General features: G+C 42.3%; 1 protein-coding gene across 2 annotated transcripts in view; it reads left to right on the top strand.

The window, feature by feature from the left end:
• Positions 1-3282: 3282 nt before the first annotated feature.
• arhgef19 (Rho guanine nucleotide exchange factor (GEF) 19) overlaps positions 3283-15651 on the top strand; it is a 20883-nt gene continuing 8514 nt past the window's right edge. For both annotated transcript variants that reach the window (XM_047612076.1, XM_047612069.1), the window contains exons 1-2: positions 3283-3593; positions 14834-15547. In XM_047612076.1, the coding sequence (XP_047468032.1) occupies positions 14854-15547 (694 nt within the window). In that variant the 5' untranslated portion in view covers positions 3283-3593; positions 14834-14853. The remainder of the gene's footprint in view (positions 3594-14833; positions 15548-15651) is intronic.

The raw sequence follows: 15651 nt of genomic DNA, 5'->3' as shown, positions 1-15651 counted from the left end.
ATTATTTTGTGCGGTCCGGAAGTTAAAAATCTACTTCTACTAGTTTAACCCTGGTACTCACTGATAGGATGCTGTCCTATAGGATGCTCTGGTTGTTTCCATCTTGGCGGTGTCTCACTCTGCCATACTTCAAGGAGATGAGGTGCAACCCGTTAGGAGATCCAGCAGTCACTCAACATAATTTAAAGAGGTGAGTTATATAAAAATTCACACATGTAAATTAACTGTAGGGACAGTTTTGGGCAGTAAACATGTGTCTGTGGAGACACTTTTACATGCAGTCTCATGGCAGTCAGTACCAGGTCAGTAGTACCACTTATGGCAAGAAAACAAACTTGTATGTGTGTTTACAGTGGAGTGCCCCTTTAATATGAACGTCTTTTGTGGTTGTGGCGACCACAACCACATCAAAGCCATATCAAAGTTAACCTCCATTTTAACACTGACATTTGCTAGATATAAGTTAGATAGCAAGACAGCAAAGAACAAACTTTTTTTTGTTGTTGTTTTTTCATTCTTTAAATGCAATACACGTTATATACACATCTAGTATCTTGGTGGGAGGAAAAACATCTGCAGACATCTACACTCTCATCTTCAACATCTTCATACTGTTTACTCATGTTTACAGTCCATCAACACTAAGCATGCCGCACTTTTCAGATTAAGATTTCAGAGAGTAGCTAATGTACATGTGTGAACTATTAGCTTGATGTAGGATGTATTTTATGTGTGAGCTGTTTTGCATTTCAAACCTTTTAAAATAAACCCAGTTTGATGAATGCCTCCTCAGCGTGGGACTCTCACATGCTTGTGTCTCAGCTGGACGATACTTTGCTCACTGTGCTGTAGGGATGAACTTTAACTCTAATCATTCCATTCCATCTACCTTCTCCACTTTCTTCTGCTTCTTCTCTCCAGCCTGCCCCACCCTCGAAGGAGGTTAACCTTCTCCTCACAGCAGAGACAGATAAAGAGGAGGCTGATTTATTAGGAGTCAGAAACAGACAGGTGTTCGTTAATGATTTCTGTCTTCCTCTACCTCCTTCCCACGCAACCTCCTCCAGTGGCTGTGGCCTCGGGCAACTCCTGACTTTTATTTTAATCTCCTGCTCCACTCTTCCACTTCACCCCTTTTTCACCCTTTCTTCTGTACCCTCTCCTCCCTTGTTTTCTTTTATTTCATCCTTGTCCTTAGTTTCCTAATACCTCCCTCGCCTCGTCTCTCTTTGCCACATGCGTCTTTGGATTGTTATGATTGCTGTGCGTTCCTCTGCCATGGCCTGCAGGAAGAGTGAGTTAGTACATGTCAGTGAGCACAGGTATGCACTGTGGACAGTGGCTGGCTCATCCATCGGCTGCTGGAGTGAGACACCTGCATGCATGAGCTGCAAAAGGAAGCTGAACGTCAGCCACAGTATAAGAAACCAGAGCCTGCAACATGGCATACAGTTAGGTCCACAAATATCTGGATGGTGACACATTCTTCATGATTTGGACTCTACATGTCACCACATTGGATTTGAAGCGAAACAGCTGTGATGCAGCGGTAGACTTTCAGGTTTAACTCATGGGTTGAACAAAAATAAACGTAGCCGTCCTAGAACTGAGCTGACTTTTTCTGATGTTTTTTGACAAAGTCTAATCTGGCCTTTCTGTTTCTCAGGCTGATTGATGGTTTGCACCTTGTGATGAACCCTCTGTATTTCCTCTCATGAAGTCTTCTGTTTATTGTAGCCTTAGATACTGATACACATACTTCCTGGAGAGTGTCCTTTACTTGGGTGGATGTTGTGAGGGTTTTTCTCTAAGATCATCCACCACTGTTTTCAGTCTCCGATAGACACATCCAGGCCTTTTTGAGTTCTTGAGGTCACCAGTGTGTGTTTTTCTCAGAATGTAAAAAACTGTTGATTTGGCCACTCCTAACATTTCAGCTATCCCTCTGATTTTTTTTTATTTTTATTTTTTCAGCCTAAGGATGGTTTGCTTTACCTTCATGAGATTTCCATGTTGTGGTTTATTACTAACAACTTCTAAATGCAAATGCCACACCTGGAATCAACTCCAGATTTTACTTGCTTAAATAATGAAGGATTAATGAGGGAATAGCCCACGCAGCCCATGAAATAGCTTTTATGTCAATAGTCCATTTACTTTTGGTCCCTTGAAGAAAAGGCAGCTACATATTAAAGCCTTCAGCTGAGAGTCTGCACTTTAAGCCTGTATTGATTAGAGAACTGTATCCATGCATTTATGTTCTGGTAAACAGCTAAAAAAACAAAACCTGTGTCAGTATCCAAATACATATGGACCTAGTTATATGATGAAGATTCACCTGAAAGAGTGAAGCACCCATGGTGACCCAGTTCACATTATATATGATCATTATTAATGTAAAAGTTTTGATTAATGCAAATAGTTTTGGTTTTAAAAATATGTCATGTTATGTGACATCACATTTTGTTTTTTGTTTTACGCTAAGCATTGCCACTCTCATATTTTTCTCTATGAGAATACTGACACAAAAGAAAAATCTCTGATAACTTGAAAGCCTGCAGTGACCTAATTCCCTCTGACAAAGATGGGGAAAATTAGACATCCACCACTGTTGAGTAAACGCCTGTCCCGAGGTAACCTAACTCCCCGCCACCATCTCCCTTCTCCCAAAGTTTGATTTGTCAACACAGCCAAAGCAGCAGCACGGAAGCACCAGAAGATATGAGAGAGTGTGAGCATGCCACAGCAGCTTCCTTCTGTCACTGGCTCAGTCTGGCAGTGAAAGCTGCATGGAGACAGACTCACACACACACACACACACACAGCCAGAGGCGTCTCCAGCAGTGGGTCTGCATGCACTGAGTTGCAGCAGATACATGCTCACACAAAGTCTGACATGGCAGTGTCCACTGTAGCATGCAAGGGTTTGTGCTTGATTTACAGAAATGCATAGATCGCACAAGCAGCATGTAGTCACACACTGTTACTGATTAAGTGGACCCATATAAGCATACGTGTATGTCATCACACACACACATGTGTATGTTTACATGTACACAGTCTCAAAGTGGAGCAGCCTCTCTCTATCTCAAAGCAGGTGCTGAAATGAGACACTAAATAACTATTAGAGTTACAGGAAAGGCAGGAGAAGGGGAGGAGAATGAGAGAAAATAAGAAGCACTTACTCAACGGTAGCAGGGAGAGAGAGAGAGAGAAAGAGGGAGGGAGGGGGAGAGAGAAAGGGAGGGAGGGAAAAGGGAGAGCAGAGGCGCTCAGAGAGAGGATCTGCATTGTAAGTAGCTCTGAGGGCAGCAAGTGGTGGCTGTTTTGTCAACCTGTTTTTGTTTTTTCTGAGGAAGAGAACAAGAAGAAGAGGGGCAAGGAGAAACAGCAACAGAGCACAGTTTTCAAAACTCTGAGCTGTGTTAAAGAAAAGAAAACTCTGAGGGAGGAGAAGGAAGGAGAGAAGCCGGGAGGAACACAAGGCAGCAATGGATAACAGAGTGGCTCGGTCTGACCCTGGGATGGCCTGGATTCACACACTGCTGCTGGCCACCCTCCAGCGCACACACTAGGCTGCTAACGCAAGTCAGGTACAGTACTAAACAAACAGCAGCTATAACTAATTAAGCTGCATACACATTCCACCTTCTGCCCAGAACCTGATTACTGGAGAATTTTGCTGCTAGGAGTGAAAGCTGGGTTGTGCTATTTGACTGAACGTGTAGGTGTAAAGCATTTATTTGACAAAACACAGTATATGTGTCTGGATCTAGTGTCTCAGATTGTGAACAGGATTCTGTTTGCCTGGTTATATGTTGTCTCTACTAACAAAACCAGTTGTTTAAATTTTTAAATCTGACAGCTTCCTCATTGCTTTTATGGCTTGAGAGCCAACGGCTGCTGATCTAGTGCCAAACATGCAGCTCAAGTAGATCCATACATCCTGCCAGAGAGATTATCAGCTTCTCTATTCATTTATTCTCTTGGAAGCGTTTGCCTTGCATCGCTTCTGTTTCCAGCAGCTCCCTAAGCAGTGCAGACTGAGGCGAGCCTTAAGTGTGATGGTTACAGTGTAGCAATGAGTCGTTGCAGAGTGGGGCAGGTAAGTGCATGTCTGGAATATGCTGGTTGAGGGGTTGTTAAAAACTGTACATGGTTGAAACTTTTAACAGTGCTCCTCTGTGGGATATTTTAGAGTAAGACACGATGCCTGTGGCTTCATGCAAGTACAGGGCTTCTTTTTGTTGGCGGCATGTTCATGTGTCAGTTCACAGACAGCATACATGTGTGTTTGTTTATTCTTGCAATGTCTGGGGATACTCAACAATGCAGCGATGACATTCTGTGACCAGGCTGTGATTTATCGTATGGCAGAAGCTGCTCTTGTGACCCAGATGACTTCTTCTCAACATCTCTTCAAATTGCCATCAGAGAGAGGATGAGCCGTGGACATGTCTGTCTTTCTGTCTGGATGACTAAGTGTGTTGTCATGTTGCCTGCTGCTGCTCTGCGTGTATGGATCGTCTGGACGTGCATATTTTGTCTGGAGCACCATTAGATGGCTGTGGGTGATTTCTTGATTATCTGATTTACTACGCTTTTTCTGACTGGAACGCACCATCTGCACGTTCGGTCAAAGTACCACCAGCACCAAGTATAAAGCAGGACCTTGAACTGTTTTACTGCCCTTTATGGCAGGCTGGCTGTCCTGTGTGATGGCAGATGCCTGATAGCATTTGTTGACAGAGACAACACATTTGAAAAAGAGAGATTTAAGATGGCTGACTTGGAGTTTGTGTAACCACACTACTGTATATTTGATGCCAGTCGGCATGCCTGTTCACATCAGATTTATAAGTCACAGAATCCCTCCCTCTTCCCACTTCCTCCTTCCCTCACAACCGTATGTCTGGAGAGCACCTGCCCCATCACCTGCCACTCAGACAGGGGCTGTCTGAGCGTGTGTGTGTGTGTGTGTGTGTAGATGCCACACCTAACCATCATCCCTCACCTCTTTCTCTACGTGCCTGTTTGGGGTTTATACTCACGTGTGCATGCACATGCTCAGCTTCTACCCTCAACATTACTTACAGCCTTTGCTCTACTTTCTGCACCGACTTGTTTTCCTGATAACTAGGTTAAAATAATTAGGCATCACTGACAAACGCAGCCTGCTGTTTAAACATGAGCGACACTGATATTTCAAAGAGACTCGGTCACTTTCCTACCCTTCAAGCCCGCGGCCCAAAGCAGCAGCCGTTCCAGCGGTCCATAATAGCAGCCCTCGCTCCTGCACGTGTATAGCTGAGTTTCTTTGTTTTTCTCCTGCCTCAGCTTAGTGGTCACTTTCAGAGGAATGATCATGCAAAGTCATCTGGGGAATGTGGAAAAGTGTCTCTGTGTGTCAGAGGGTCTTATCTCGGGCTGGGGCGCCTCTGAGTTGGACATGAACTTGTCTTCAGACCTGGACTATAAAACAGACCACCCAGTGAGTTAAAAGCCTGTGCGTTCAGCTAATAATAATAATACAGTAACGTGGCGGCTGTGTTATAAAAGCAGAAAAGTTTATTTTCTGAGAAAAACAGAGAGCACTAAGCCCTTGGAAGCATAAACTTCTCACTTTTTAGGCAGCGGCGTCCAGGCTTTGTCATTTATTAGTTAATTTGCGTGTCAGAGAGTATTTGGCTCAGACTGGAAGGTTTATACAGACAGAAGATTGAAATTTGAGCCCCGGAGGCGATGTGTGCCGAGCACTGCCCTGACTGTGTGGCTGCACACCTGTCTAGCACTGTAGCCCTGAGGTTATTTCACAAGGTGACTTGGCCAATAACACACCAAGTGGTTAACATTCTCATGCATGCATAATAAGTTTCAGGCTTTGGAGGCAAAACTTATTCACAACAATATTCATTTTCTGTGTCTCTATGCTCTTTTCAGGGGAAAAACCACAAACCAGGTGCTGCTCTCACATTCAACAGCTCATCTTTTCTTTTTCACCCCCTTCAGTGTCTTTTATCTTCTCCTGCAAATCATTGCACTAATCTTGATGACGCTGTTGTTATTCAATTTGGTTTGATTAGATTATGGCTTTAGCTCTGGGCTAGATAGGAAGTCTTTTGAACGGTCATCTTGTTTGGCGTATTACACTTTTACCTGATCACGTTTCAAAACAACACGTGGCTTGCCCATACCTGTCCAGATAATAAAAGCGAGGAGCGGGGTGAAAAAGAAAAAGTGGAGCAGACAGGAAACAACAGTGAAGAAAGCGCGAGTGAACTTGTGAACGGTTGAATGCAAGAGATGCATCAGCAATTTGACGTAAAGTAGGTCAGTCTATTGGGAGTTCAGTGGCAGAGGATCAGATTGGAATCAAAGTGCTCTGATTGACAGTTTGAGTGCAACAAACTCAGCCTCCTCCTTTCTAACCAAACCAGGGAAATAAAATTAAAATAAAACTGCAGCAGATCATGCTTTATCTTAGTAATTAGCTTAGCATTACTTATGTGATACTACAGAATTTAAAGCAGTGGGATGGTTCATAGTTCTCAACTTCCATCATGAATGGTTGTAACCTTGCGTGTTTTAGTGAATCCAATATTTATTGTTTAATAATTCCTTTGTGTAAAAACATTAACCTTCTGAAAGACAGGCTGAACAGCTGTCTGAAAGCTTTCAATCGATGCTTGCATCCTCTGAATCAACACGTGGATATAGCTCATGCAATTAAATCATCATGCTGCACAAACGCACTGATAGTTTTATTATTTTTTTTTGCTCTCAAACTCTCAAATGTGTTGCGGTTGATTTTCAGCACCAGACATTCAGACAAGGCAGCTAAATCAATCACCGGCCTGATTTGTGAAAGAAATCAGTGAAACAAAGAATGATAGCATATGATGATGAGCATAATATGGACCAACTTCAGCTCCTTGTTCCTGTTAGAGCATGCTTTGAATTCTGCTTTACACACTAATTATTGACAGCATCGAATCGTCATGGAAGCTGAATATTAATGTAAGAAATGAAATTGCCAAAACAAACCCATATCTTTCCAAATGCCCAACCCTAGTATGAAGGAGCAAGTCAGACTTTGTGTTAATGAAGACACATGTTGGGTGTTTCATCAGAACTGCAGTTTTTGGAAAACATCTGGCAACAAGAAGTAGTTTCTGTCGGGAGCTGGATGTGTACAAAGTACTTATTAGTGTATTATTATTAGTTTGTTTTATTTTTTCATAGGATAGATTGATACCATTGACGGTTGCATCTTTAAAGCAAATAGTATAAAATTATTAGCAGTAACCAAACATACTGTATTTAACTAAGGTGAATTCCTAATCTGTTGGTTTTAGCTTTTCCTGTGTTCTTGTTACCTGCCAAAACCTTCTCAACTGGTCCTCTTTTTCTTACATACTGATCATTGTCTGCCACAAGGTGCTGATTATGAGATTTTCGGGATTTACTGCCTCTTGAATCATTGGCTCCTCCATCAACCTAGTAGCTTTTGTTACTTATGACAAAGCACCGTAATTAGATTAGGTTATTTCCATAAGTTTTGTCAATAGCTCCTTTGTGCTTTTGCCATCCTGGCATGTGCATCTGCTGTGAATCAGCTTATCTGACTGCAGTTGTTATGTTGGAAGAGTGAAGCGGGGAGGAGGGAGGGATATGGGGGAGGTTAGAGGTCCAAAAGTCTTGGCGTTTACGCGTGAGATGGTCGCCATTTTTTCAGGCTTTTAAATAAGAAATGCTGTTTGTCCATTTCTGTCCACATTCACGGCTTGGGAACACGAGGTTAGGGAAGGTCTCTCTGCATCTTGTCGCTTTCAATCAAATGGCTGAATTACCTCTCACACACAAAGTCTCATTCAGGTGTGTGTCATAGCTTTGTGTGATTGTGAGCCAAGTTGTCAGTGTGCATCTTCATAGTGTCCCGGAAGGTCATGGGTAAATCGCCGGAGGCTTTGGAAGAGGATTAGGAGGACCCACACCATGTGTAAACATTTGGGTAACCGCCCCCCACTCAACCCGCCTCCTCCATAGCCTCTGGGGTGCTCACCTGTCTCAGTGGGTGGAGGCTGGAGGAAGAACGAATACCAAGAAACTCCCTGACCTGAATTCATTCAGCCATTCTCACACTAGAGGCGTCTGAGATTTAGGGGAAAAAAAGAAGCAGATTAGCGCGTCACTAAGACACCTACTGTGACTTCTCTCATAGGAATTCAGGTTTCGAGGAGGAGTTTGTTTTGACTGAGATAAAACCCATTACTACCAATTCTGACAAGATAGGTGTTACAGTGCACAAACTAAAACTCAAGTTATAGGAATTTCCCCAGCGAAAGAAAAAAGACAGAAAGTGAGACTGAGAAAGAATTAAAAAAAAAAATAAAACTATTTCAAGAACTGATGAAAAAGAATATAAATTTATAATCAAAAACATTCAAAACCACTAAACCAAGCATGCCTACCTCAGACAAGCAAAAGGAGCTGTTGTGTAATGTCTGAATTTTGTCTTAAGTTTCCCAACTGCCCATAGCAGTTTATCTGTCAGCACATCCTAATTTGGGTCATAATAACTGGATTGAAGACAACAACATATACCATAGCATAGCATAGCATAGCATAGCATAGCATAAAATATGTGGTTAAGATTTTTTTATTCTGAAGCTGTCTCCCACACCTCAGCTGCCTGCACCACCTGTGGATTATTCACTAATCCAACAGAATAAACCCTAATCACGTGGGGGGGGGGGGGGGGGGGGGGGGGGGGGGGGCACAAACATCATGTCCATATTCCACTTAACAAAAATAAACACTTAACATGCTAGTAGATCCTCATCTCTCTTACCAAAGTTTCGAAAAATGGATGATGTCATGTCTTGTCTCAGCAGACAATGCTGGGCTCTTTAGTCTGCTGCCTGGCAATTAGTGGTCTGATGTGACTGAGTTAAACTGCGATCTCACACACACACACAAGCTGGTCACACCACACTGACAGGACACTCCAGTCTGTCTGACCAAACACATGGGACTTACGCTCATGGAGACAGAGAGGGGAGGGAATGAGACTGGATGAAGGTTTCCTTACCTCTACTAGTATCCAGAATGATTCAAGTCACACATGTATCAACACGGAACATAAAGACCATACCTTCAAGAAACGCAAATGAGCCTGGACGTACCATGACCTGGATGACTGAGAACCTTCACAGACATATATGATCTGATCATCATAGCAAAGTTAAATGGTCCTGAAACCAAATAAAATGTTTGTACTGGATTCTGGTGATCACATTGAATTAGCAATTACTTTTATGCATTCAGTCTGACGCCATATTTGTTTTCACTGTGTTCTGGACTGCTGGCAGCAATTATAAACAGTAGAAGCTGCCGCGAAGATTGTTGTAAGAAAAAATAAAGTTTTTCGAGACAACTTTCAACAATAGAGATTTAAGAGTTGTTTATTTAAAGAAGCCACAGTCACAATCTTCTCTCCCTATTTTTTCATTTGCTTTGACGCTCACACGTTGTTAACGTGTTTTTCCGACCAGAAAAAAGCATCAGCAATCACAACACTAGAATAATTATTTTCAGAGGTCTGGAACCAGGTTCCTTATGCCGTCATCTGCAAAGTATTTGAAAATTAGTAAGGTTTAGCCTCTCTATTTTCACTGACTTCAGAATTATGATTTTCAGACCTTAAAGCTGATATACTTTGTGTCAGAGGCAACATCCATTTTTGAGATGTTCAAGTTGACTGATAGAAAGGTGTCTTGGATTAAACTAGATGATGGAAAGTGACTTTAGTGACTGATAACTGAGACTTCAGCAGCAGCTTACGGATCAGAGGCAAAGGTCATTCACAGGCAGACGTGTGGTGTGGAGGGGTCCGTGGGGATTATTTATGAATGTCTAGGCTTGAAGCACCTGAGACATTCATTATTTTTCTGTAACTGCTTGTCCTCTGAAGGGTTGCAGGGGGCTGGAGGTCCAATCTATTGCAGGGCTCAAACCCAGAGACAAACAACCATTCACAATCACACCTACAGCCAATTTAGAATCATCAAATAACCTAAGGAACAGGTCTTTGGACGGTGGGAGGAAGTGTGGGAGTACCTGGGGAAAACCCACGCAGACATGGGGAACATGTAAACTCCACACAGAAAGGCCCCAGTCAGCTGATGGATTTGTACCCAGAACCTTCTTGCTGTGAGCCTTAAATATTTTGAGTCTTAATGCAATTTAAATAAATCATTTATATTACGATGTAACATGATGCCTGTTATTATGAATGGATAATTTATCACTAGAGACCAAAAACATTTTCTGGACTAGGTGGTAAACATGTTTGCATTTTTACTTGAAGATGTACAGGGATTGACCTGATTTGGGGTATTTTAGGAACAGCAGTTTTTGGCAGTTATTCATAAAACTCATTTCATTTTTCTTAACTTTGCTATAAGTCTTTCCTCTATGAATCATACATTGTCTTGCTTACCGCCCCTTTCAACCATTCTCTCTCTCTCTCAAACATTATGAAAGTAAACAGTGTAACAATGCCTGTCTTCACCTTTATAAACCACAAAGAGCTACAGCAACAAATCCATTTGTTTTAACATCCTCAGCTGCCCCTCATAGCAAGCATCAAACGAACTTTAATTACGCGATTACCCAGCGTTTGGCCGTGAGCTGAATCAGCAATGGATTTATGCTCATAGTCATGTGATGCACTCCATTAAAGGATTATTCTGAGGACTTCTAAGTGGGAAAAAAAATGTCACAATTAAAAATGCTTCCTTATACGGCTGTTGGTATTAAAGGCATGCCAGAGTGCCATTCATTAACTCCTGCATGCAGACACGGCGTCTTTGAGCAGCCTAGTGAAATTACAGGGAGAAACACTGGCAGCAAAGTCCATAACAGTCACAAATAACACCCTGCTATGACAAGGGAAATTACACGCCTTTGGAATTGAAATTTTAATAGCATGATAATTGCATCAGTGCGAAGAATGTGTGGTACGAGTACCCAGATGCTTTCATGTCTTGATAAATGTGGCGGTGAGGCTTATTGTCAGCTTTTAGGAACTTCAAGGTTTTTCGATCAAATGGGAAGATAATTAATTTTCTACAAAGGGAGTGTTGATTTATGACGACTTGGCTGTTGGTGGAAGATTATGTGAACATTGATTCATTAGGACACAACTGTGGAGATGTAGTTTTGTTATCTTGGAAAATGCACTGTAAATAATTAATACTTGATCTGACATGACAGATTTTAGATGCAGCAGGATTACAGTATAATCCCATCCAGACATCAATAAGCTTGTGTCATTATGCAGCAGTGGTCTGGATGTGTTTATATGGCTCAGTGGGTGCCCTATATGAGTGGATCAGTATAAGCAGTTCCCACACCCTCTCAGGTGTCCTGTGCTCAGGCTAGCTTGGCCCAAGCACACAGATAAAGGCTGCCTTTGTCTGCTGCAGGGAACAGGTAACCATTTGTGCCTGCACTGCCTTGTGTGTGTGTGTGTACTTGTATTTTTGTGTGCATGCATGCTTGCCAATGTGTGTGTGTGTGTGTGCAAGAGAAAAACAGAGAGAGAGAGAGAAAGAGAGATAGCATTGCTGGCCTTCGCCGCAAGAACAGGTGTGGCTTTTCAACAGCCTCATATTCACAGCACATGTGCGCTCAATAAAAAGGAAGGTAAACGTCTGCAGGCAAACAAACAGCTCTCAAAAAAAAGTTACTCCTTCAGGGGGAGCATTAACATGTGCCTTTATCCTCCATGCATTGTTGTAAATGACATGTATACAGTTTAATGAGATACTATTTACTGTAATGTAAAATGTATGTATCTCTTAAAGATTTACAGTGTGTCAGTACAATGATTAAACTGTAAAAATACGTGGGTTGTAGGGTATGATTACAGCCTGCAGAGATACTGAAGTGTCGGCTGTTGTGAACAAAGAGATTAAAAAAAAGTTTAACATTCAGCGTTCTCCAGCATGTTCCTTCTGTACACTCTACAGTATACTTATCCCGTGCTTTGTTGTGTAGTAGAATTTGTAGTAGTTTAGTATGGACTTCTGATGTGTTGTTAAAAACAGCATTATGCTGACAAAAATAATCCAATAAGTAAGTATCTTTGGTACATTCTCCCACAATAGCCTGGAAGCCAGACCCAACTTCACCCGCCTATTTTTTTGTGTCAGAAAGAGTTGGAGCTGCTCTGTTGATAACTGATTATGCTCCAGCATAGTAAGACCTGCCAAACCAACCAAATAGTTTGGTTGGGTTTTATCGCAGTGATGGACAGAAGAGTAACCGTGACACATACTTGTCATCTGACCACCATGTTGTTGAATTAGTTTCCAATAAAATGCCTCTGGTTGTCAGACTATCCAAAAAAAACAAAAACAACAAAAAAAAAAAAAAAAAAACAACCAAAAAAACATCCCATAATGAAATCCAAATGGAAATGGTGTGTAACTAGAAGTGAATCTGGCTACACTAAGCTATTCCCTCCGTGCTAACAGGCCTAACCACTGGATAGGTTTTTGTCATCAACATTTAAAAAAAAGCAAAATAGACCTGACTTATCTCTCTACCACACATCAAGTTTGTGTATTGTTTAGTTTCTGCATCTTCCGAGCAAGCAGAAAGCGGCAGTGAAAGTGTTTTTTCTTGGCTGCGCTGCATAACTTGGAGCAAATAGTAAAAGATGGCTGCTTGATGTGAAATAGTAATTTACTTGTCTTGTTTATTGCCACAAGATAGAAGATTCCGGTCTTGAAACAACGTTGAAAACCAAAACAATCTATTCATCTTCATCCCTCTGTGCATTTAAGGCCATGTGCGTTGTATATTAGAGCCTCCCTCATTCCTTTTCCCAGGTGTTTAAGCCAGAAGTTGAGGATTACCTGTTCAGGAAGCAGGAGGGTAAGAAGAGACAGAGCTCCACTAGTGTGTGTTTAAAGAGCCTGTCAGGAGAGCTAGCTTTATGGCCCACTGCTGGGTTTTAACACATACTCACTGTAAATATTCAATAAGAAAAGGTGCCTGCCAGCGAACGCTCGCCGACAGGAAGGTAGACCAGCAGCCAGAGTGATGGATGTGTATAGATTTCAGGTGAAAGGTGAGAGTGCCGAGGATGTTCTCTTTTCCTCTGTCTGTCCCTCTGTTGTGGTATTCTGTCTGGAGCTGGTGTGTTTCTGTGTGTGTGTGTGTGTGTGTGTGTGTGTGTGTGTGTGTGTGTGTGTGTGTGTGTGTGTGTGTGTGTGTGTGTGTGTGTGTGTGTGTGTGTGTGTGTGTGTGTGTGTAGATGTTAAGTACAGGGGCTGAATGCTGTGTGTAGAGAGGTCTTTAATTAGAGCAGGAAGACACAGCTCAGGAGACACACTACACCAGACTTAAGTGTGTGTGTGTGAGAGACTGTTAAACATCCTGCACGCGTCGATGGTCACAGGGCCTGTCTTACAAACTCCAGGAGGGTCTACATGTTAAATGTGCATCCATAGAAATGTGAAGAAGTAATTTAAGGAGGTCGTATCTATGCCAACTTAACACCCACAGACTCTCTGGACAGTTTATTAATGTCCCAGCATATTACTGTTGCTCATTGTAACAGAATAGATTCCGGGCAATCCTCTTCCAACACTAAGCCGAGCTGCTTCCACTGAGTTTGTATCCATATCCGACCAAGTTTGAATGCAAACAATTTGTTTTCTGCTGCATTCATTTAGTCAAACACACCAGTTTGTTTATTTGTTTACTTTTGGGTTTCTTTTACACACCTACATTAAAATCCACAATTTATTTTAATATTTTTAAAATATCTGATAAGTGTTTGTCCATGTGGAAACAATGGACTTTATATATTTTTCACAGATTAGCATCCCTTCTGTTCTGCTTTATGTGAGCACACCTTAAATATAACTGCAATTTCATTTTTCATTTTAGCCTGGTCTAGCCAGAGTCAACTATCACAGTCTAAAACGCCATTTGGATTCCATTATTGGGTGTGTTTCAGCCATCGATATGGACGACGTGAGCCAGTGCATAGTCAGTGCAGTACGGTCTAAGAGGACTGAGCCGAGTTATTGCTGAACTGCTCACGCCAGACTCACTCATGTTTTTGTTTAATAATGCATTCTGCTCTACCAACAGCCACAAAGAAATGTTGGATTATATCCTGAACGTATTCATACAGAGTGGTTGGCATGACAACTGGTAGTCATGATGATGTCATATCCTGTTTCTAAAGGGCCAAATAACTTTAATTAAACATATTATAAAAATGGAAACTGACTATCTAAAGTGAAAGAAAAAAATTACTTGTACTTGTCCTCCACTAACATGGAAGGGGTGGAGTTTACGACTGCAGCCAGTCACCAGGGGGAGCTCTACTGGCTTTGGCTTCCATCTATGGCTGCAGCTGATAGAGAAAAAAAAAATACTTCTGCATGCAGCTGTATAGCCCTACAACCAATCAATCTCATTTTGTTGTAAACAAGTTAAGACATCCTGTGTTTATCATGTCATCTTAATGACATCTGCACAACCAAGGGCGTCACTAGGCTTTAAGGACAGGGGAGGCTTAGCCCCCTTAATAAAACAACACCAAACTATTTAGGGGAGCTTAAGAATATTTTTGGGGGGGGGGGGGTTCAGCCCCCCTAAAACAGGCCTAACGATGCCACTGTGCACAACCATTTCTTACAGCAACGTTAAAACAAACTTCCTCCTTGTCCCCTTCCTCGTGGTAAATCACCTTGACAATTTGAATTAGCAGTACTAATATCTTATTTTCCATTCTCTTCTTTTGCAGCTCCATGTGCCTGTTCAGCCATGCTCCCTGGGTATGGATTCTCACCTTTTCCTGATTTTCAACCCCACCTTCACGCATTTCGCTGCCGAGGAGAGAGTCCCAGCATGTGGATCCCAGGTTCAGGAGAGTCCCAGGGTCTGAGTGAGGGCCAGGAGGATGGGCCTCTCCTCCACCCATGCCACCACAAGCATGTCGCTGTATGCCAGCAGGAAACATTGGCTTTTATTGAGCTACAACCACCAGCGACTCCTAAATTAAACGGTTTTGGCTCTCCGCGGCCAACCATTATTCCAGACGCACAAAGCACAACATGCTCCGTGTCAGTGAATGGTTTCAGACACGCACTAAATGAACTCAATGATATGGAGAGCAGTCGTCACAGGACAGACAACGAACATGAAATTAATCTGAATTTAAACTCTCACACACATGCCACGGGTGACGGTGAGCTTGAATGCCAAAATGTCATGAGGACTTCTTTGCAGGAGGAGAGTGAAAAGCCTCGAACTGTTACAACAGTATGTCGTCCTCTCCACTCAGCTCTTAGCCTCCCTCTGTCATACCCTCTGTCCTCTCTCTACACAAACAGAAACTCCTGGGAATCTCAGTTACCTTGTTCCCCATCCCCACCTGAATGTCCTGGGTTTCAGAGCCCAGACTCCTACCAGCCTCAGAGGAGAGCATCGCAGGGTTCCCTCAAAGAAAAGTCTATCCGTGAGTGTGCATCCTATTTTACCAGCATCAAAGTTGACAGAACAAAGGTTAGGCTTTAAAACCTTTTAGTGTGATTTCTATTTCTTTAATAAAGTTATTTTTTG

This window comes from Mugil cephalus, chromosome 1, assembly GCF_022458985.1.
Source record: "Mugil cephalus isolate CIBA_MC_2020 chromosome 1, CIBA_Mcephalus_1.1, whole genome shotgun sequence".
Lineage (NCBI taxonomy): Eukaryota > Metazoa > Chordata > Actinopteri > Mugiliformes > Mugilidae > Mugil > Mugil cephalus.
This window is presented reverse-complemented; position numbering and strand designations above follow the sequence as displayed.